This window comes from Leucopleurus acutus (genome assembly GCF_964270905.1).
Source record: "Leucopleurus acutus genome assembly, chromosome: 13".
Classification (NCBI taxonomy): Eukaryota; Metazoa; Chordata; class Mammalia; order Artiodactyla; family Delphinidae; genus Leucopleurus; species Leucopleurus acutus.
In genome coordinates, this window is record NC_139155.1 from 67,970,127 (window position 1) to 67,993,262 (window position 23,136).

The 23,136-nt window shown below is 46.5% G+C and overlaps 1 protein-coding gene across 5 annotated transcripts in view; it reads left to right on the plus strand.

Moving 5' to 3' along the window:
• The window catches only part of THOC5 (THO complex subunit 5), a 33,970-nt gene that overhangs the window by 7,235 nt on the left and 3,599 nt on the right, over positions 1 to 23,136 (plus strand). For all 5 annotated transcript variants that reach the window (XM_082852842.1, XM_082852843.1, XM_082852840.1 and 2 more), the window contains 15 exons: positions 479 to 592; positions 741 to 838; positions 2,709 to 2,855; positions 4,475 to 4,589; positions 8,019 to 8,151; positions 10,173 to 10,250; positions 10,916 to 10,956; positions 11,185 to 11,284; positions 12,908 to 13,016; positions 16,664 to 16,765; positions 17,338 to 17,434; positions 17,950 to 18,064; positions 20,106 to 20,209; positions 20,354 to 20,441; positions 22,584 to 22,699. In XM_082852842.1, the coding sequence (XP_082708968.1) occupies positions 479 to 592; positions 741 to 838; positions 2,709 to 2,855; positions 4,475 to 4,589; positions 8,019 to 8,151; positions 10,173 to 10,250; positions 10,916 to 10,956; positions 11,185 to 11,284; positions 12,908 to 13,016; positions 16,664 to 16,765; positions 17,338 to 17,434; positions 17,950 to 18,064; positions 20,106 to 20,209; positions 20,354 to 20,441; positions 22,584 to 22,699 (1,557 nt within the window). The remainder of the gene's footprint in view (positions 1 to 478; positions 593 to 740; positions 839 to 2,708; positions 2,856 to 4,474; positions 4,590 to 8,018; positions 8,152 to 10,172; positions 10,251 to 10,915; positions 10,957 to 11,184; positions 11,285 to 12,907; positions 13,017 to 16,663; positions 16,766 to 17,337; positions 17,435 to 17,949; positions 18,065 to 20,105; positions 20,210 to 20,353; positions 20,442 to 22,583; positions 22,700 to 23,136) is intronic.

A 23,136-nucleotide genomic window follows, 5' to 3' on the forward strand; every position in this document is an offset into this window, starting at 1 on the left:
ATTGTGTAGAGACAGCTGTTGTTTGCATTGGCTGCCTTTGCTCCATCTTTGATTCCTGTTACTTTGGTCCAAGTAGAAATTAGTTTTTTATGCCTGGGAACCTTAAGCATTCCCTTATACAGTCATTCTTCCATTTCCCCCGACACTTCTTATGGTTCTGAGCTCCTTCCAGTGTCTGTTTTTTTTTTTCCCCCCCGGTATGCGGGCCTCTCACTGTTGTGGCCCCTCCCATTGCTCTGGACGTGCAGGCTCAGTGGCCATGGCTCACAGGCCCAGCCGCTCCGCGGCATGTGGGATCCTCCCAGACCAGGGCACGAACCCATGTCCCCTGCATCAACAGGCGGACTCTCAACCACTGCACCACCAGGGAAGCCCTAGTGTCTGTTTTTGACTCTGGATGAGGATGAGCAGTGAGGGGCTGAAGGAAGCTGAGCCAGCTCCAGTTGTCAAGGTCTTTACCAGTTTTTTTGGCCTGTAGGCAATTGAGATCGAAGATCGGAAGATCCAAAGCTGTGTGCATTTCATGACTCTAAAAAAGCTTAACCGATTAGCCCACATCAGGTTGAAGAAAGGAAGAGATCAGACTCATGAGGTAGGAGCTGAGAGATTTAACCCTCCTCTTCCTCCTTCTCATCCCATCTTTAATCTCCTTTACCCCTTTTCTGAGTTTGCTGCTGCTCTGCTTTGCCCCACCCCACCCCGACTTGCCCCACTCACCTCTGACCTTGTCCTCCTTTCAGGCCAAGCAGAAAGTGGACGCCTATCACCTGCAGCTCCAGAACCTGTTGTATGAGGTGATGCACCTGCAGAAGGAGATCACCAAATGTCTGGAGTTTAAGTGAGTGTTGGAGCACAGGGCTTTGGCAAGATGGTCTGTTGGTAACTGCTTTTTCCTACATAGCTCAGTATGAGCCATTTTTTAAAAAAGAAGTCAGATGCCCTTGGAGACTACAGGATCTGGGGGAAGGGTGAATAGATCACTTTGAGTGGGAGAATTGGAAGCAGTAGTTCCAGGCTGCACAAAGAACCTCAGAAGCCTGTCTGACCCTTTTGAGTTTTATGCTCTGAACCTGGTGAAAAACAGTTGTCTCTCCCCAGCAGGCAGAGCCTTTGCGTTACCAGTTTGATTCCTGAGCACGTTGTATGGGAGCAGCTCACTTCCAATTACATCTTTTTAACCTTTTGGCCCAGCTTTCCTCTCTAAAGTTCCAGCAATTCATTTTTGCAACTGGATTTCATTATTTGGAACCTGAACTTCTTGCTGCCTAGCTGCCTTTAGGTGAACAAACTACAGTTTGTCAGTGTCCTTAAACTGTGATGCCCCTTGGCAAATCCAAGCTGAGAGATGTGAAAGAGGAAGGAATAGACAAAATAAGAGAAGGGAACGTGTTCTTGCCTTGTCAGATCTATTTGTGTAAACTGTAAGGAGTCAGGTTTTATTTGTAATAAACTTGGGATGAGGGGGACCACGTTAGGCATTGGGTCTGGTGTATGCTGATTTTTGAGAGGTTTCTTTATCTGCTTCATGAGTCCATCCACATAATAATATTTAAATACTAATAGAAGTGAAATCCACATCAGGTACCTGAGTTAATAGTATTGTACAATTGTCAGTTTCCTAGTTTTGACAATGTATTATGCTTAGATAAGATATTATCATTGGGGGAACCTGGGAGAAGGGTTCATGGAGGAAATAAACTCTCAGTTTAAGACTTACAAGAAGTTTCAAAAATAGTACTATTTAAAAAGAAGAAAGATAGGATGCTCCACCTGTAACCGTTGTTCAGATGAAAGCCAGCAAACCCTGTAGCGAGGCAGGTGGCCATGTGGAAGGATCAGGGGCCCTGGAATCAGACAGTCTGGGTTCAAATCCCAGCTCTCCCTCTCCCTAGCTGTGTGACCTTGGGCAAGCTGCTTACTGATGGAAGCCTCTATCTCATTTGAAAAATGGAGATAAAAATCCCCATCTCAGTTATTGTGTGTCACTGTACATCAACAGTTAGAGCCTCTAGATCTTTTCACATCTGGTCATATTATGTTGGATCTTCCCCATGCTATATTTAGGCAGTTAATAATTTGAACTTAAGTGTAGACTCTTATGTTTATTCCTGTTAAATGGCATTTCTTGGTTTCAACCTGACAGTCTAGACCTAGACCATGTTGTTTTTATTTGATTCTTTAAGCTCTTAGCTCTCTTGCACAGCTTGGAGAGGTCTGTAAATTTCATAAGTGTATTTTTAGGTTTTCAACTAAATCATGGATATAAAGCTTGGGCAACATATAAGGATCCTGTGGCATGTCACCAACTACCTCTCTTCACATTGAAACACCTGCTAATGAGCATTTGCTGAGAAGACTGGATTCTAGGTTCCTGGGTAGCTGTAGACCAGGGCTGAGTTGACGTACACGGGGTGGAACTCTGGGCCTGTTTAAGCCACAGTTTGGGTTTCTGAGGGCAGCAGGTTGACATTGAGTTTTTGGGGTTTTTTTTTCTGCGGTACACGGGCCTCTTACTGTTGTGGCCTCTCCCATTGTGGAGCACAGGCTCCGGACGTACAGGCTCAGCGGCCATGGCTCACGGGCGTAGCCACTCCGCGGCATGCGGGATCTTCCCGGACCAGGGCACAAACTATGTCCCCTGCATCGGCAGGCGGACTCTCAACCACTGCACCACCAGGGAAGCCCTGACATTGAGTTTTGGACTGCAGGTCAAAGCACGAAGAAATCGATCTGGTCAGCTTAGAGGAGTTTTATAAGGAGGCTCCTCCAGATATCAGCAAGGTGGAAGTCACCATGGGAGACCCTCACCAGCAAACCCTTGCACGTCTGGACTGGGAGCTGGAGCAGCGGAAAAGGTAGCGTTTCCTCCTTCCTGACCTTGTTCACCTGTGCAGACACGGACCGTTATCCATGAGGGACAGTGCTTTGTCCTGACCCAGGATCAGATAGCAAAGCACTGTGGAACCAGCAGAATAGTCTCTAAGACCAAATCCCGTTTTGTGATTAATTCACACTTAGCAGTTCACACTTGACCAACTGAACTGCATCATAAGTGGGGTCGGAATTGCTTAACGCCGTTATGTGAAAGAGTAACCTTTTCTTTAAAATTTTAGTGCCTAAGACCTAAATACCTTTTGTATTATTAATCTGATTTTTTTTTTGCCTTTTCCCCCACCTGTAAGCATATTTGTGTGGTATTGCAAAGCTGTGCGAACATTATTTTAGAAGGTTGTACAACATTCCAGGGTAAATTGTAAATCACATAATTGTTCCCATATTGAATTGGACTTTAAGTTGTTTGCATTGTTTTGGTATTATAAATAATGCTTTGAGGCACCCCTTTACATATAAAACTTTTTGTACTAATAAAGAGCTTTTATTTATTAACCGTAAGTAGAATGTCTATACTGTATAATTTAATCTAGATCTTCCTTAGAATATGGTATGTATATTTTTTTCATCCTGAACTTTTTTTTTTTTTTTTTGCGGTATGCGGGCCTCTCACTGCTGTGGCCTCTCCCGCTGCGGAGCACAGGCTCCGGACGGGCAGGCCCAGCGGCCACGGCTCACGGGCCCAGCCGCTCCACGGCACGTGGGATCCTCCCAGACTGGGGCACAAACCCATGTCCCCCGCATCAGCAGGCGGACTCCCAACCACTGCGCCACCAGGGAAGCCCCATCCTGAACTTTTTATGGTTGCATCCCTTCCATCATGGTGACCTTTTTCCCTTTCATGGTTGTACACGAGTTCCAGGGCTTTTGGTTGGCACATTTGTTCTGTTTTCTGTCAGAGAAGCTGCTGTTTTTAATTCCTTACCTTTTTCTGTTGTTGAGTATATTTTGTGCCTTTGGTCTACATAATGAATTTAATAAGTACTGAGTCTGGATCTTAGGGACTTGGTGTCAGTTTTTTAGCAGATGGGGCTGGCCTGTCACACCCCTGTCCAGTACATCACTTGCCCTTGGCTAAGCCATAAGTGTTCCATTCCTGTGGCTCTGGTCTGGAATCTATCCCCACTCTGCCCCACTCAGGTCCATGGGCCTCATTCGTGTCCTATAGCTGCTGAGTCCATATATTTGTGAAAGTTCTGGGTCTAGCCTCTGAGGCAAGAAACGGAGCAGTAGGTGATACCAGTGGTCATGGGCACAGCCTCTGGAGCAGACAGGCATGGGTTCAGAGCCCAGCTCTGTGCTTGCTCTTACTGGATGACCTTGGGCAAGTTATCTACCTCCCTGAGCCTTTGTTTCCTCCTTCGGCGATAAAAAAAAGTCCCTATCTTCCAGGGTTTTTATAAGGATTAAATGCCATAATGCTTGTACACCATTTTCCAAAGTGCCTGGCACATAGTAAGTGCTAGGTAAACATTAGCAGATAATCGTGACTGCTGTCATTGGGTAGAGTCTGATAGTGAACAGGTGTGTTGGGGTGTCCCTGGAGAGCATCAGGCGACAGTGCTCTGTCTTCCCCCAACAGGCTGGCGGAGAAGTACCGAGAGTGCCTGTCCAACAAGGAGAAGATCCTTAAGGAGATTGAAGTAAAGAAGGAGTACCTGAGTAGCCTCCAGCCTCGTCTCAACAGCATCATGCAGGTGAGGGTCTCCCCACACCCTGCCACCTCCTCGGCTTTTGCTTTGCCTTCACCACTCAGTGGCACATTGCTGACGTGAGGCCACCAGCAGCCACATCACCCTGTGGGTTTTGTCGGGTCTGTTACCCTAATCAGTGTTAGAGCACAGTGCAAGGATGGTCTCGTCTGCATGCCCACAGCAGGTGTGATAAGGTTGTGTCCTGTGTGGAGGAATTGCTAGCAGGATTCACTCTGGAACGTATACACACACGTACCTCGGCGTATTCTTTTCACCAGCGCCTATTCCGGGTAAAACGGTTTCACAAACTGTAAGTTTAGTTTACACCTTGCGTGATCTCCACCAGCCCACAGTCCCCAGGTATCTAAGCATGCTTCCACAGATGTCTATTAGATCCCCCTGACTGCACCACAGGGGCCAGCTGCTCAGCAAATCTACTTGCTCTGAAAAGAACTTTACTCATATTTGAAAACCGTTAGGTACCTTAGGAGGAAAAGTCCCCACTTTACCTGTAAAATGTAATTTCTTTCTATATGGGTGACCTGATTTTTGTTTGCTTTGTGAAGCCAAGTTTGATCTAAATACAGTTTTATAAAGCAGGGTAAATGGCTAATATGGAGGAACTTTGTAAAAGGACCCTAGTGACATTGAAAATTCACTTTTGTAGGATTTGGCAAGATCTACATTTCTTCTCTTCAACTCTAGGCATAGAATTAGAGTTAACAAATATGCTCAGTAACACTTCATATGGGACAAAAATCAGAAACTAAAAATTTTGGTTGTACTTCAATTTTTCCTGTTAACTGGAAACACTGAATGCTCCTAAATAGGGTACAGGTTAAATAAATTCTTGTGTGGTTCAGTCTTACACCTATAATGGAAGTATGGAGCATCCTGTTACTGACAGAATAACTGGACAGAAAGATCTATTAAATTATGAAATCAAAAACTGCAAGTTGTAGAACATGTATAATCCCATTTGTATACCTTCATTTACAAAGTATTCGAATGGCTGTATATATGTGTAAGTCATGTATGTGCTTAGAAAAGTATGTTTTCACACCAAACCATTAACAGTTACCTTTGGTGGTTGGGAACTGGGAATTTTTGCCTTATAAGCTAGAATACAACTTTAAAAAAAAATGTACATATACTACTTAAAAAAAATAATTTTATATAAAGAAAAGCATACAACTCGTAAGCATACTCACAGTTCAGTGGATATTCCCTGTGTACACATTTGTGAACACATCTGTGTAATCACCCAAATCAAGAACATTAGCAATTTTCCAGAAGATACTTTATTCCCCTCCCAGTCACTGTCCCCCCACCCCATAACCTTTAATCTTGACTTCTAACATCACAGGTTAGCTTGGCCTGTTTTTGTTGGTTTGTTTGTTTTGTTTTTTTGACTGCTATGGGTCTTCGTTGCTGCGCACAGCCTTTCTCTAGTTGCAGCGAGCAGGGGCTACTCTGTTGTGGTGTGCGGGCTTCTCATTGTGGTGGCTTGTTGCGGAGCACGGGCTCTAGGCACACGGGCTTCAGTAGTTGTGGCATGCGGGCTCAGTAGTTGTGGCTCACAGGCTCTAGAGTGCAGGCTCAGTAGTTGTGGCCTATGGGCTTAGTTTCTCCGCGGCATGTGGGATCTTCCCAGACCAGCGCTCGAACCCATGTCCCCTGCATTGGCAGGCGGATTCTTAACCACTGTGCCACCAGGGAAGTCCTGGCCTGTTTTTTAACTTAAATAGATGGAATGATATAATACATATTCTTTTGTGTCTGGCTTCTTTTTTTTTTTTTTTTTTTTTTTGCGGTACGCGGGTCTCTCACTGTTGTGGCCACTCCCATTGCGGAGCACAGGCTCCGGACGCGCAGGCTCAGCGGCCATGGCTCACAGGCCCAGCCGCTCCGCAGCATGTGGGATCTTCCCGGACCAGGGCACGAACCGGTGTCCCCTGCATCGGCAGGCTGACTCTCAACCACTGCACCACCAGGGAAGCCCTGTGTCTGGCTTCTTTGATTCAACAGTTTGTGAGATTTATCTAGGTTGTTGTGAGTACCAGGAGTTCATTTATTCTCATTGATGTTTAGTGTTTGATTTGGGGTGTTTCCAGTTTGGGGCTGTTGCGAACAATGCCACTAGGAGCCTTCTTACACGTGTCCTTTGGTGTACATGTGTACACATTTCTTTTGAATATATACCCAGGAATGAAATTGTTGGATCATAGTATGCTATGCGTATATTTAGTTTTGGTATTCAGTGAAACAATTTTCTAAAGTGATTGTACTGATTTTTGAAATTCCCACCATCACCATGTGAAAGTTCTAATTTTCCACATCCTTGTCAACCCTTGATGTTGTCATTTTTCTTGATTATAGCCATTCTGGAGGGTATCTTTTATGGTTTAAATTTCCATTTCCCTGGGGACCAGTGACATTGAGCACAGCACATTTTATATACTAACTGGTTTTTGGAGTACCTCATTTGTGAAGGGCCTGTTAAAGTCTTTTGCTCATTTTTCTGTTGGGTTGCCCGGAATTCTTTATATTTTCTGGAGATGAGTCTTCTGCAGATATCTTTCCTTTTCACTTTCATAATAGTATCCTTTAATAAGCAGATGTTCTTAATTTTAACACGATCCAGTTATCAGTCTTTTCCTTTCTCTGTCCCAAGGTCATGGAAATATTCTCGTATTTTCTTATAGAGCCCTATTGTTTAACCTTCCACATTGAAATCTATAGTCTTCCTGGAAGTGAATTTTGTATATAGTGTGAGGTGAAGGTCAGATTCTTTCCCCACATAGGTATTCAGCTGATTCATTTATTGAAAAGACCATTCTTTCCCCCACTGTTCTGCAGTGCCCTTTTTGTCATAAATCAGATATCTGTATATGTTTGGGTTTGTGTGTGCGTGATCTAGTTGTCTCTGCACCAATATCACACTGACTTATTACTCTAGCTGTATCAGAAGTCTTGATGCTCAATAATGTAAGTCCTCCAATTTAATTTTTCAGGATTATCTCTGTTATTCTTGGCCTCTTTTATTTACATATAAGTTTTAGAATCAGCTAGTCTATTTTCATCTGCTGGGATTTAGATTGGATTGCATTGAATCCATAGATACTTTGGGGAGAATTGACATCTGGGTGGTATTAAGCCTTGGAGGCCATTAACATGGCATATATCTCCATTCATTTAGATCTTTCATTTCTCAGGTGTTTGTGTAGAGGTTGACACACTTTTGACATTTAGGTATTTGATGTTTTCTTGATGCTAGACGAAATGGTATCTTTTTTTAAAGTTCATTTTCTTACTGTTTATTGCTGCTATCACTTTCATAAATAAAAAACTGTATACTAAGTAACTAAGAAGCCACATGTTCCTGTGTGTGCCTGTAAAAGAAAAACAAAATCCCTCCTTCCTTGCTCGCAGGCTTCCCTACCGGTGCAGGAGTATCTGTTTATGCCCTTCGACCAAGCTCACAAGCAGTATGAGACAGCCCGACACCTACCACCTCCCCTCTATGTCCTCTTTGTCCAGGCCACTGCGTATGGGCAAGCCTGTGGTGAGTATGGGGGCTGGGCAGGTGGGGGCTGTGGGAGCAGCAGCTGTGGCCAATTGAGTCATTTGGAAGCACCTCCTGCTGAGGAAAGCTCCCTGGCCCTACTCAGAAGCCCTCAGGTGATAGATGCTGCCTCCCCTCTGCACTGCCCGGCATGGCTGTTTTGACCAGCTGGCCTGAGGCTGGACTAACCTGATGGGCATTTCAGAATGGATGGCTTTGAATCTTTGATGAGCCTGACTGGTCGGCTGTTGTGTTCAGTGCCCAGGCAGCCTGTCTGGCCTCCCAAGCACTCACCCCATCAAGGCACACTTGGCAGGTGGATCAGTGCCTCCTGCTCTCTTCACAGAGAGGGTTTGGTGAACACAGGTCCCAGCCAGCTGTCTCAGGCTTTCACCAAGCCCTGGAACAGGCTGCATGTCATAACAGTGAATTACGGAAGGAGAGGAGGTGTCCTCATTAAGCTTGAAGGCAGCCCATGACTCCACTAGGATTTTGAGAAGCTTTTAGAGATCCTGCTTTTTGCCCTACTGCAAGCTTTCACCCAGCACCTAAAGTTTTCTTCCCTACGCCCACCCCACTGCATCAGACAGACACACATTGCACCAGTGCATGCCTCTCCTCCCAGCCATGGGCATCAACACATTACTGTCTCTCTTCTTGTGTCTTCCTGGTCCTTTTGATCCTCTCCCTCCCCTTTCTTCTCCCTCCTGTTTTCATCATCAGCTCATATGAAATCCTCCCAGCCCCCTAGACAGGGTGAGTAATTTTCTTTTCTTTTGTGTTTAAAACCCAGCCTGTTTCCATTCCCATTTTACTGTAGAATTCCAGGAATAAACTAGTCAAAAGAACAGTCTAGCATTTGCCAGTGTTAATGGGGGCAGCCAGCTTGTTTGGGATGAGGTGTGATGGTTCATGAGGGTTGTCAGAGATAAGCAGTGGTCAGACACTGAGGAATATCCCAAGGGCCCGCCACTTGGGGGAAGTTTGTCATCCCTCTTTGTGCACTTGAACAAACCCTTTCAGGCTCCTGTGACTATCTGCGTCTCTGTATACCCTTTTGAATGGAGAAGGAAGGGTGATGACCTACAGCGCTAGACCCACGGAGTTGCACAGAGGCAGGGCCAGGCATTGCTCATTGAGGTGTCAGGCCTGGTGCAGGGAGCAGGCCACTTAGCTTTGTGTTTGAGATACCAAGCTCAAGTTGAATAGACTTGGTCTTGAATCCTAGCTTATTTACCTCTTGGCTGTTGTATCTAACTTCCTTGAGCCTTAATTTTCTCATCTGTAAATGGCTAGAGTAATAGTATTGCTCCTATAGGATTGCTGTGAGGATTGAAAATTAATTTTTAAAAGTAATTTTATAATTAAAATTCAGTCCTCCTAACCCAACTGGGCAGCCACCATTTGTCAAGTCCCTGTTTCATAGGTGCAGAAACTGAGGCTCAGAGCAGTGACATAACTTTCCAGGTTGTAAGTTTGGGAGTTGGTTGAGCAGAGACTCAGGCCAGGACTGGACTGCAGGTTCCAGGTTCCTACCCACTGTCCTGCTGCCTCCCAGTTAAATGTTGTGGTATCAGGCAGGTGCCAGGTGCTAGGTGTAGTGCAGAACAGAGAATAAGAACTGAGAGGAGAGCTGTCGTTTCCAGAATGTGGACAGTTACAGGTTCTGGATGAGAACCTTTAAGACAGTTGGTAGAATTGTGCCGTGTGGCTTTAGGCCATCGATTTGGATTTCTGTGCCTTGGTGTAAGCCTGAAAAGAGAGGCATTCACCCCTAGTCTCAGGTGATGCTTGGCCAGGAATCTGCATTTTGGGTTCCTTGTTTTCAGTAAATGATGGGGAAAAGACTTAGGTTTCCCACCTTGCTCCTTTTCATCTGGAGAAAGGACTTTTGCCCTCCAGCCCCGGTCAGTAAGAAGCTGTGACAGAAGCAGAGGAAGTGCAGCCCCAGGGCGGGCCTGGTCGTGTAGCTTAGCTCCATCTCTCAGCAACTTTCACAGAAAGCTGTTTCTTGCTCCTAGATAAGACGTTGTCTGTGGCGATTGAAGGCAGCGTGGATGAGGCCAAGGCTCTGTTCAAGCCTCCCGAGGACTCCCAAGGTAAGTGGTGGTCAGGATCCTCCCCCACGTCTACTGTAGCTGGTTCCAGGAATGCCAGGTCACCACCCAGGGCCAGTGCTGGTCCTTTGGTAATTAGCCGTACTGGTTCTGTGTGGCAGGGAGCTTAGCTTTAATGTCTTAGTGCTCGGGGTAGACAGGGAAAAGCACTGCCTTTGGATTTCAGCCTGCCTCTCACCAGCTCACTGATCCTAGGGAAGTTCTTTAACGTTTCGGAGCCTCAGTTTACTCTCCTGTCAAAACAAGATAGTAATATCTCATGTAGAATTATTATGTGGATTAAATGAGGTCATGCATGCAGAACCCTTAGCATCATCCTCAGCACACAGTAACCCCTCAAATTATATGAGCTTCTGTTATTGTTGTTTATACTACTGTTATTACTGCCACCACCACCACCAATGGAGGAGCTTGTGGTCCATAGGATGACATTAAAAATCACTGGAAAAAAACAGGGTGATGGGATTATAAGTCATTTTTCTTTTCCTTACATCACTCTGTTTTCTATACTGAATAAGAAGCAGCAAATATTTATTCTAAAGGAACCCATTTACAAAAGCCTGGGCCCTATTATGCGCCCTGGGTTGAGGTGCTCTCAGGAGAATTGGGAGCCCTCACCTCGAGCTGCCGTCTCTCTGTCGCTGCAGATGACGAGAGTGACTCGGATGCTGAGGAGGAGCAGACCACGGTGAGAGTGTGGGGAGTGCCGAGCGGCTGCCCTAGGGGCCCACTAGTTGGCGGGTGCCATCCTCCCTAGAAGCAGAAGAAAGAGGTTTGAAAGAAAGGGAGCTGGGATCCTGGCAGCTGGAGAGCTGAAGCACAGGTCCCAGTGGTGAGGCCCTGGCCAGCAGGGAGAAGGGGACGGGGGAGATTCCCGTGAGCAGTGCTTACCGGCTCGACCCTTTCCTTTGTCCAGAAACGCCGGCGACCCACACTGGGAGTTCAGCTGGACGACAAGCGCAAGGAGATGCTGAAGAGGCACCCGCTGTCCGTCATGCTGGACCTGAGGTGCAAAGGTCTGGCTCCCCTTGGTCTGGGGGATCTCATAGCGCCTAGGAGTGCAGCCAGCTGCCGCTCTGCGGGGTCCAGCAAGCTGATGCCTCCTTACCCAGGAAAAGATTCTGGTTTCATATTTCTGTTTTCCTTTGTTGTTCTTCATGGAGTTTGATTTTTTCCCCCTCCTAAGCCATAACTTTGAAAACATAGCAAAAACATGAGACACATTAGGGATGCTTGATAGAACTACACCTCTTTCTGAACTTGACAGGTTAGATACACGGAACAAGTTGCCAAGAGTATGCAGGCTTTGAGTAATATGACCAACCTGCTTAATTTAATAAATATAAGTAGAACTTCGTATTTTGCAGAGACAGTGGGTTTTGAAACTGGCTTCATATGGGTAAAGGAGCACATGGTAAAGCATCCCAGCAGGATAAGAGTTAGCAGTCAGATGTAAGTTTCCTTCTCACCCCAGACTTCCAGACCCTGGTCCTGGTCATTACCTTCAAGGGCAACCATTGTGACAGTTTCCTATGTATTTTCAAGAAATAAACTATGCATTTAGAAGCTTTTACACAAGTTTATACTTAACCCCTTCGCCTTTTATTTATTTATTTTTTTTGGTGGTACGCGGGCCTCTCACTGTTGTGGCATCTCCCGTTGCAGAGCACAGGCTCCGGACGCGCAGGCTCAGCGGCCATGGCTCACGGGCCCAGCCGCTCCACGGCATGTGGGATCTTCCCGGACCGGGGCACGAACTGGTGTCCCCTGCATCGGCAGGCGGACTCTCAACCACTGCGCCACCAGGGAAGCCCCGCCTTTTATTTTTTACATAAATGGAAACACTCTACACACTTGTCTTCTCTTTGCCTTTTTATAAAAAAATTTTTGAGATAATTTTAGACTCAGAAGAGTTTCAGTGATGATACAAAGATTTCACACCTGCTCTTCACCCCAATATCAACATCTTTCTTAACCACAGTAATCAAAATCAGTGTCAATTTCATTGGTACAGTACTATTAACTACCAAACTTATTCACATTCCCCTGGTTTTTCCACCAGTGTCCTTTTTCTCTTCCAGGATCCAATCCAGGATCTCACATTGCATTTAGTCGTCATGCCTATTAGTCTCCTCCAGTCTTTGCTTGTCTTTCATGACCTTGACACTTTGGAAGATGAGGTTTATGTATTATGTAGAAAGGCTCTCAATTTGGGCATGTCTGTTGTTTTCTCCTGATTAGACTGAGGTTGTGGGTTTTGGGGAAGGAATACCACAGATGGCAGTGTTCACCGTCACGTCTTATCAGAGGTCGGAGGTATCAATTCGTCTCGTTAATAGTGATGTTAACCCATATCACTTGGTGATCCCTTGATCGCTTCCTTTCCATGTTGTGTTAGTTAGAAGCAGAGTCTCTAAGTCCAGTCCACACTCAAGGGAGGGAAATGAAGCTCCACCTCTTGGAGGGAGTAGTAGCAAAGAATTTGTAGAGACTTTTTTTACTCAATGTTAAGTTGCCATCAAGTTGTTTTTATAGTGAAAGATCTTAAAAGTCTTGTTGACTTTGCTTTCTATAATACTGTTGGCGCTCTTCTAGTGTTTAACTCATAAATGATGTCTTCTTTTCCTCCTCCCCTCCAGATGACAGTGTACTGCACCTGACTTTCTACTACCTCATGAACCTCAACATCATGACGGTAAAAGCCAAAGTGACAACTGCCACAGAACTGATCACCCCCATCAGTGCAGGGTATTGGACAGGTGCTGCGGGGGGTGGGGCGTGGGAGGGGGGTGTGGTGGGAGCCTTGGTGCTGGGCTCCTCTCGGATCCTCCCTCATCTGGCTCTGAGTGGAGTTCATGGCCACACTGGCTTCTGTTGTCACGTCCACACAGCCCCGAAGTCCTGGTACATCACAGGTATTTGGAAAGCACTCACTGACTTGAATTGGTGAAGTCCTGTCACTACACAGCAGATGCTAGAAGTGACTACAGCCTGTTGTAAATTGAGTGGGCAGGGCACCACCTTTTACACCAGTGGAAAGAGTGTGAATGTGAAAGTGAGATTTGGCAGACCTTACCAGGTTGACAAATTTAGGCCTCTCTTTTTCTTGTCTCTTTCTGTCTCAAGGTGCTGGGATTTCACTTTGCAGCTCAGCTCAATCCCAGGTTGTCCTTACCTGGGCAGTGGGAGGAAGACTGGCGGGTCCCTGTGGGGGTTTTGAGGAGGGTGAGCAGAGGCACATAGTGGCAGCCACAGGTGGAGCATCCCCAGAAAGGCCCTGACCGTGGCTGCTTGTTCCACAGCCAGCGTGGGAAGAAGGGAGGAGGACCGAGAGGGCCTGGGGGTGAAAAAGGCTCACCTGGCCTGGCACACCTCCCGACCCTGCCCCTCCTGCTTCCAGTGAGTCCTCACGTCAGGTGTAGAAAGATCAGTGAGGGAGACCTGGGTCTGGTGCCTGGTGGGATGGAACTCTTCCCAGGCCTGCCTGATGGTGGCGTTTCTCCTGGGTTTTCAACCCTGCACTTAGAGTCCACACCCCCTTCAGGCTGCATCCTTGGTCCCTGTGCTTGAGAGTGTTGCTGGACCACCCCGAGCACTCTGGATGGAGTTGACCTTGTTCCCACCTCACCCCAGCAGAGGGAGCCTTTGCAGTGCTGGTCCAGTGAGCAGCTCGAGGGCCCCATGATGGCCCTGGCCACAGTGGAGCTCTTTGTCGTGATTGTTCTGCCTGCTCACTTCTCAGATGTCCTGTCTGCTAAGTCACGGGGCTGCAGGCTGGCCCCAGTGTGCACTGAAGCCCACTCCCCTGCGGGGCACTGCACATACCGTGATAGGGGCAGGACTGCACACTGGCTACGAGCTCTGCGAGTGCCAGGTCTCCCCTCACAGCTGTGTGTGCACCTTTAGCCAGATTACCTGACCTCTGAGTCTGTTTCCTCACTCCGGTCATTAATTAGATCCCCTCCCAGGGTGCCTGTGTGAGTCAGGTAAAATGCTTAGCATAGGTGAAATGCTTGGTAAATGACAGCTGTTTGTCATCATCAGATTTAATTCTCACAGTAGCTCTACAAGGTGAAGAAACTGAGGCTCTGCAGAGTTAAGAGGCTGCCCCAGGGTCACAGGCAGTGCATGGAGAGTGATGATTCAAAGCCAGCTGGGCCTGTGTACCATGGTACTACACTACTGTCATTGCCCTGGTCCCCAAAGAGGGAGGAAACCCAAAAGGAAACACCACCCTGAAGCCAGGATTAGCTCTTTAAGGGCCTTCAGGTGTTGTCTAGCTCATCCCCCTATTTTACAGATGGAGAAACTGAGTTCAGGGGCATATGTCCAATTATGGAGGTGCTGGGCCTAGACTTCAGACTCGCAGCCTAGAGGCCTTTGCTCAAGGCTGCTTTCGCCCCATGGAGACACCATGGTGTGTGGTTTTATTTATTTATCAACTAAAACAGGAATACTTTTTAAAAATTTCAATTTAATCACAGTATGACACTAATTCCTTAATATCGATTATCTAGTTAGAGTTCAGATTTCCCTATAAGTGTTCTTTGTTAGTTTTGTTCTTACAGTTTGGGTTTTGAATCTGGATCTTTTTAAGATTCATGTGTTGCAGTTGGATGAAGCTTCTTTCAGGTGTCTTCCCATCTGAATGTCCTGCTATCTTTTATTTGTTGAGGAAAGTAGGTTGTTTGCTCTGTAGGTTTCCCCCAGGCTGCATTTTGATGATTGCATCCCTGCGGTACAATTGAACGTGTTACTCCCTCCCCCTGTATTTCCTGTAAATTGTAGGTAGAGTTAGAGACCTGATCAGATTCCATTTTTAGCGGGGGAGGTGGGTGTGCAGCACTGTGTCAGAGATGTTGCATGATTTTATCAGGAGGCACAGGCTGTCTCTATTTTTGAGATGTTAGCAACATTGACGACTGATGCCAGGATCTCTTAATTCATTAGGAAATTCATGTTTTTATTATAAACATTTTATTCAGAATTATATGAACCTTGCTGAATTTTCCTCAAGAAATTGTTTTCCAGAATGATCTCCATTAGGCCACTTTAATTCATTAATCAGTTTTTCATTAAGGCATTGAATTATTTTAAATTATTTTCCATTTCCACTTTACGAAGATTTTAAAAATCTCTTTTTTTAAAACTTTATAACAAAGACTTGAGTAATTGAATAGTGTTTTGAATAGTCATATTTTTATGAGTATATAGCCTTCTCTTTAATGGCCATTATTTTTACCAAATTCAGTTGTCCTGAGCCACATATTGCAGATGGAAATTTTGTCGAGAAGATTTGATTCTTCCATCAGGTTTCATCAATTTAAAATCCTAATCTTGTGCATTTTTAGCTGTTCTGTTTCATTTTGGCTGATTCTGTATATTAGTAACAGTCACTAAACATTGGCTAAAAGACTGACAATTATTCATTTTCTAGCCGGTTCTCTGTGTGAAGCAGCGAAGGGGACAGAGACCCTTGGGGGTCGTGGTGGTGCAGGGAGACACTGTCAGGAGAGAGAGCAGGGCAGAGCCAGAAGCTGCCACCCTCCCGGTGCTAAGTTCCTGGAGGCCTGCTGGTTCAGAGCAGCAGTTTCCGCCTGAGTCACTCCTGACGCTGTCCCTGGAAGGCGAAGGGGAACTCCCTTTGGTGAAGGGAAGGAATGGGCCTCGTTGACCTTTGTGATCAAATTACTCCATTCTCTCCCCATCTCTTCTCTGATTGTCACGTTTAATTACATGTTTAACCATTGTGAGTAGGTGGCTGTGGCATCACCGTGTCTCTCTGCTTACAGCACTAGGTCACCTTGTCTCCAGTCTATGTGATATATCTTTTTCTGGGAATTTTAAAGGGGACGTATTTCTGTGATAGCATGAGATTTGGTAAAAAGTGAGATAAGCACAATATCAAAGCTTCACACTGGATCTCTCTGGGGTAGAAGGGATCTGTTTTGCTCCTGTGAAAATTCTGATTATTCCTATTGTGTCACAGGGCTTTGCTCCCCTGAGGAAAAGGCTCTGGTCACCATGTAACTCTTGAAGGGATAGGTTTCTTAAAAAATTGGTGGTTAAGAGTATTACTGTCTTTAAAAAAAAAAAAAAAAAAAAAAAGAGTATTACTGTCTTTGATGGAATAGAGTAAATCCTGGCTCCAGCACTTAATAGCAGTGTGATCTTGGACAAGCCATATCTTTTAAAGCCTTGATCTTCTCCTCTGTAGAAAGGAAATGATGATACTCCCTACCTCATAGGGTTATGACTATCTGATGACCTCAGGCATGTAAAGGGTCTGGCTTTGATCATCAGTGAGAGGGGGCGTTACCACCGCCAAATGCCCACGTCTGCGTGGAAGCAATGGGTTGGCCGGCGTTCTCACTGCAGTCTTTTTCCTCTTCCAGTGACTTGCTGTCTCCTGACTCAGTACTGAGCTGTTTGTATCCTGGGGATCATGGAAAGAAAACTCCAAATCCAGCCAATCAGTATCAGTTTGATAAAGTTGGGTGAGTCAGCAGCATTTCCTCCTCTCCCAGCCTCTCTGCTTCTGAGTTTCTCCTGTGGCTCAAACCCAAAGCTGGAGACCTGTTAGGGCCAGAGGCCTCCCAGGGGACAGGGGAGGCGGCTGGGCAGGAGGGAGTGCTCTGTCCAGAGAAGGGAACACATGCCTTTTCCTGCTTATGAGGCCATGGAGGGTGGGGAAGGGTGGAAGGATCAAAACTCTGGGAACGTGATAATAGATGTATTTAACATTTTAATTCTCTGAGGATTAAAATTTAAAAAATATTTTATAAATTGGTGGACTGATGAAGAGATCAAGTATACTGCCTTTTTATTGATATTTGCTAATGAGTTGAAGGCTGCCAAGGGAAAAAGAGAAAAGTGACTAGGAGAGATGAAATTCACAGTAGGGAACTGATGAAGTTAAGAGGCTTTGCTGGCAGCCTGGCCGTGGGTGCAGCTGAGCCTGTGGGACCGTTCTGTTTTGGGGGGATGAGAAGGTGGGAGGAGGGATATATCCGGGGACCACTGCAGAAATTACTTATAGAATCATTTCATTCTGTGTTCTTATCTGCAGCATCCTGACTTTGAGGGACTACGTACTTGACTTAGGGCATCCCTATTTGTGGGTGCAGAAGATGGGTGGCCTCCACTTCCCCAAAGAGCAGCCCCAGGTGTGTCTACTGATCCGGTCCCCTCGGCTGAGGACCTCTATTCCTCTTGTCCCATACAGACTCCAGAAGGGCTTTGGGACTTTGAACTAGCAGAATGCTATCCCTCTGGGCTATGATCTATCTTCCCTCCACTCAGGATACTAAAATGTCCAAGGCCTACAAGTGTTTAGGTACCTTTTGCCTTTGCCATGAGCCTGTTAGCCCTCTAGGTCAAAGTAACTTGGATCCTTGCCCTGCGTGCAGTGCAGCTCCAGGTGCTGCTACCCCTTGGTCTTATGTACGAAGGTGCCAGAAATGAACCCTAGGGGACCTCTTAAGATCTCAGCACCTTGTATCGTTCCTGTTGGGACTCAGCCTCTGGCCTGTCACAGTAGGGAAACCCTGCTGTCCCCAGAAGGCATCTCAGGACGTGGGTAGTCCAGGTTGCCACAGGCAGGCAGGTCCTAGGAGAGAGGGGTGCCTGGAGGAAGGGATGGGGAGCTACTAACATGTGTGCCACTCGCTGTCCTCCACAGCACACTGTGATCACTGACCACTCTCTGAGCGCCAGCCACATGGAGACCACCATGAAACTGCTGAAGACCAGGGTGCAGTCCCGCTTGGCCCTCCACAAGCAGTTTGCCTCCCTGGGTAAGCTGGTGCTAGTTAGGGCTGTGACCTGAGAGCCACTCAGACAACACAGGGACAAAGACAACAGAGCCCTGCACTCAGATTTCTTGAATCCTGATGACAAATCAAAACGGGCTGGCTTTCTGGCTCTTGTTGAGCAGAGGTGTTAGCTGGGCCACTGGGGAGAGCTGTAGGCTGCCAAGCAGAGGTCTGAGCTCTCCTCAGGGCCACCAGGACTGTCTCAGCCCAAAGCCTTTTGGGGGCCCAGGTTAGCAGATTGGTCAGGAGCATCATGCTAGGTCAGTGCACGTCAGACTTTGATGTGCGTTTTATTTATTTTTAAAAAATATTTTTTTAATTATTTATTTATTTTGGTCTGTGTTGGGTCTTTGTTACTACGTGCAGGCTTTCTCTAGTTGTGGCAAGCGGAAGCTACTCTTTGTTGGGGTGCACGGACTTCTCATTGCAGTGGCTTCTCTTGTTGCAGAGCACAGGCTCTAGGCACGCAGGCTTCAGTAGTTGTGGCTCGCAGGCTTCAGTAGTTGTGGCTCGCGGACTCTAGAGCACAGGCTCAATAGTTGTGGCACACGGGCTTTGTTCCTCTGCGGCATGTGGGATCTTCCTAGACTAGGGATCGAACCCGTGTCCTCTGCATTGGCAGGCAGATTCTTTTTTATATATATATAAATTTATTTTATTTTATTTATTTATTTGTTATTTTTTGCTGCATTGGGTCTTTGTTGCCACGCGCGGGCTTTCTCTCGTTGCAGCGAGCAGGGGCTACTCTTTTGTTGCGGTGTGCAAGCTTCTCATTGCGGTGCCTTCTCTTGTGGAGCACAGGCTCTAGGCATGCGGGCTTCAGTAGTTGTGGCACACGAGCTCAGTAGTTGTGGCTCGCGGGCTGTAGATCACAGGCTCAGTAGTTGTGGTGCACAGGCTTAGTTGCTCCACGGCATGTGAGATCTTCCCAGACCAGGGCTCGAACCCGTGTCCCCTGCACTAGTAGGCGGATTCTCAACCACTGCACCACCAGGGAAGCCCCAGCAGGCGGATTCTTAAACACCGTGCCACCAGGGAAGTCCTGATGTGCGTTTTAATAGGAACCTAATTCATTCCAGGCAGCCAGAATAGTGCTGGGAGAAGAGCCATGAGCACAAGACAGAGCCCTGCTTTTGTGGAGCTTACGCTCAGCTTACTTGAATACAGCTGTCCAGGGATCCACGCCTCATCCCTCCCCTGACACCTGAGCTGACATCCTCCAGGGTGGGGCTGAGCCCCTGTGTTTTCCATAAGGTCCCAGGTTATTCTGATGAGCCCTTGACCAAGATGGTGGCCATGTGGGGCTTTTCATTTGTTCATTCTGTAAATACTTGTAAGAGCCTACCATGTACAAGGGACTTGTAAGGAGTGAGGGTTAAGATCTTTCTGATCTAAAAGAGCCACTGTCAGGAAAGGCTTTGAGTTCCCAGGACCCGTCTGGAGGCCTCACGTGGACCCTGTTTTCTCCAGGGCAGCATTACTTGCTCCTCATCAGCATTGCTTAGTTTGTTTTGTCCCAGGGTTGGGTGATTGTCATCCTGGACAGCGTTTACCATGTTGGCACGTTTGCTTATTGAAACGCCAGCAGGAATTCACCCTGGAGCAGTCCTCCTGCTCTTTTCCCTTAGAGGAACCAACACAGAACACTTCAGTCCTTTCTCCATCAAGGTCAGCTGTGAGAACAGCCCTCTTGGCTATTTGGTCTAATTAACAGTCACTGCTGCAGAGACACCGTACATCTCTGTTTCTGGCTGCAGGGGGTTTTTTTGTTTGGCAGGCCATCATTTGCATTAAGGATAAAGTGCTGTGAATGCTGGTGCTGGGTCCGGCCTCAAGCACAAGCACTGGGTAAAGGTCAGGTTGGTGTGCCTTCGTTTCTGGCACATGTTGACCTGGGCACCTGAGTACCGAGTGTACTTGGACAGCTGGCAGGGCCATCTGAGCCCTACAGAAGATGCTAGTTACACAGCTAGTTACCCAGCTGATTTCTACCTGTGACACCACCTGTCCTGCTCTCTTTTAGAACACGGCATTGTGCCAGTTACCAGTGACTGCCAGTACCTCTTTCCTGCAAAGGTTGTCTCTCGCCTGGTGAAGTGGGTGACGATTCCCCATGAGGATTATACGGTAGGTGGAGGGGTGACAGGCCACTGTTGCTGTCCTGGGGACTGCAGGCCCACGTCACCTTTCAGCTCCTGCTCCTCCACCAGAAGAGCAGGGGATTTGACTAGAGGAGCCAGCAGTTCACCCCTTGTCCTTGGTGACTTCTAGGAACTGCATTTTACCAAAGACATCATGGAGGCGGGACTGGCTGGGGACACCAATCTCTACTATATGGCACTCGTGGAAAGGGGCACAGGTAATTGCTCTGCTGATCACAGTTGCTCTAGGCAAGGGGAGCCGCTGAGAATAAAACACTCCTGGGAGTTGCCCAAAGGAAGCGAAAGATCCTGGAATCCTGTAGTGGGGACTTAACAAACAGTCATAGTTGTGAGAGGCAGCATTCAGCCAGGACTTGTTCTGCAACAGTCATGTCCGTGGTTTATCAGCTAATCCTTAGGACAGTCCTGGGGCTGGTGATATTCCTGCTTTGTAGATGAGGAAAGTAGGGCTTAGTTACAAACCCAGTCTGACCTCTGAACCTGAGCTCTTAGCCCCTTTGTTTCATTACATTTTAGAATCAGATGCTTGCTCGTCCCCCTCTTCAGGGAAGAGCTGTCACTCTCAGGATGTGAAGTGCAGGACCCTCCTCCCTCTGCAGTCCCTGCACTCACTTGGGAGGCATCGAGAGCTGTGATTCCTCACAGCTGTCCTGGCATCTGATCGGCCAGGGTTTCCTGCTGGAGCCACCCTGATGCTGCCTGTGGTGCTGTCATCCGGCCCCAGCCTTGGCAGGTCTGGCACAGCCTGCAGGATCCCATCCCAGGGCCTCAGTGCTGAGGCCACTGGGCGGAGGAAGTTACCTGTAGTTCCAAGACAGTACGAGACATGTCAGGAAAGCTTGCACTCTTTGATGTTCAAGTGTCTCTATTTCTTCCCTTCTCCTTTTTTTTTCTTTGCATGTTTTTAGAAATATTCTGAGGAAATTAAATAATTTCAGATACAGTTGAGGCTCCTTGATCCCACTTCATTCTCACCCTGACGATAGGTGACTGCTATTTGGAATTTTGCATTTGCTTTCCATCCTCTCCCCTTTTAAAAAATACTTTAACCTCATCCCTAAACAACAGAGTGCTATTTTGAAAGGGCACAAAATATGCATCCAGTAAATTTACAAAGCCCCAAGGGTGGGAGGTCATTTGAGGACATCATTTCTGCTTCCTGGTTGAGCGGAAGAAAGCTTGGAAAGATGATAAGTATTCTAGATTCGTACATGGAATGAATGTGATCATTTAAATTTTCATTAGATGCATTATAGAATTTGAAAAATTAAGAGTGAAATTTAAATGAATAAGTGGACAACAGTTACATGGTATGGGTTAAAAACAAAAAATTAGTGAATAGAGATAAACCCCGAAATATGTGCAAACTGTTACGGCAGAAACAACAGGAAAGTGTCACTTTTTAATAAATGTTGTTGTGACTGTCAGGGAAGAATTGTTTTAACCTACACTCTCTTGTTCTCTTATTTATTTGAATTACTGGTGGGTCAGAGAGTTCCTTTTTTCCTCCATAAATAATGAAAAGGAGTGGCTAAATGCCTAGCCCACTGATGGAGAGGATAAATGTCATCCTATTGAAAAAGGCAAAGGCTATCACCAGAGAAAAAATGAAAAAGTTAAAAAACGCAAATATTTCATTTAATGATTATGAACACAGCTTTGGCATCAGGTAGTTCTGATTAAACTCAGCATTGCTGCTTTGCAGCTGCTTGATGATCTTAAGGAAGTTTCTGTCAGAGCCTCAGTTTTTTTATATGTAAAATGGGATGATAATAATGGTACCTACCTCAGAATCGTTATTAGGATGAAATAAAATGTGTGCAAAGGGCTTAGCACAGTGCTTGGAAAACAGTAGGTAGTCATTAAATGTTAGCTATGAAAAAGCTGCACATAACAAAATAGATAAAGATAAAGAACAGAATAGAAAAAATATATTTGACTAATGTAACAGCTAATACCCAATATTGTTGAAAAGGAAAAACAGGAAACCTTCACATGGGAAAATCCTTAACTTGCTGGCAAATAAATGCCAATGAAAACAAACTTCTGTCAAAGGAGTAAATAGAACTCTTGGGCAAACTCATTGTGGACCAGACTCTGGGGAGTCCACACAGCTCTGTGTCCTTGGAGGGACCAGAGTCACAGGACCTCACTTTCTGCAACCTGGCAGTTCCACTTGGGAGATTCTAGAACAAAAGTAAGTCAGTACCAGAATGTGCTTTGAGCACTTGGATTAATGTGAGACACAGAGCTAGCCTCAGGGGTCCAGCGGGGAGCGTGTCTCGGCTAACAAGCCAGGTCTCAGAACTGAGTTTTCCTCCTTTCCCATCCCTTCCCAGCTAAGCTCCAGGCTGCTGTGGTGCTGAACCCTGGCTACTCCTCCATCCCACCCATTTTCCAGCTCTGTCTGAACTGGAAAGGGGAGAAAACCAACAACAACGACGACAATATTCGGGTAAGGACCTGCTGGGGGTGGTGGGAGGAGCAGGGAGAACCTTCTTGGGGAGGTGGGCAGTGGCCGAACCTGCCGCAGCTGAGGGCTTGGGCACTGGCACAATTCTCGGGGCAGAGGGGTCTGCCGGGATTTGTAGAGTTTGCTGGAGGGTGCATGACATAGTAGCAGAAAGAGCTCAGACCCATCCCAACCGCTTATCTAGCTTGGGGTCCACAGGTTCACCCTATTTATGAAATAGGGGTAATATAAATACCTGCTGTGAAAGGTTGTTGTTTGGGCTTCTGTGGAAATGAGAATAAACTCAGATGCACAGAAAGTGCTGGAATGAGATGATGTCCAAGATCATTGCACCTGCTAATTATTGTTATACCTGTGGATTTGATTCAATAGTCATGGAGCACGTTTTTAACCCTAACACCTGATTTGGATCTCATCTT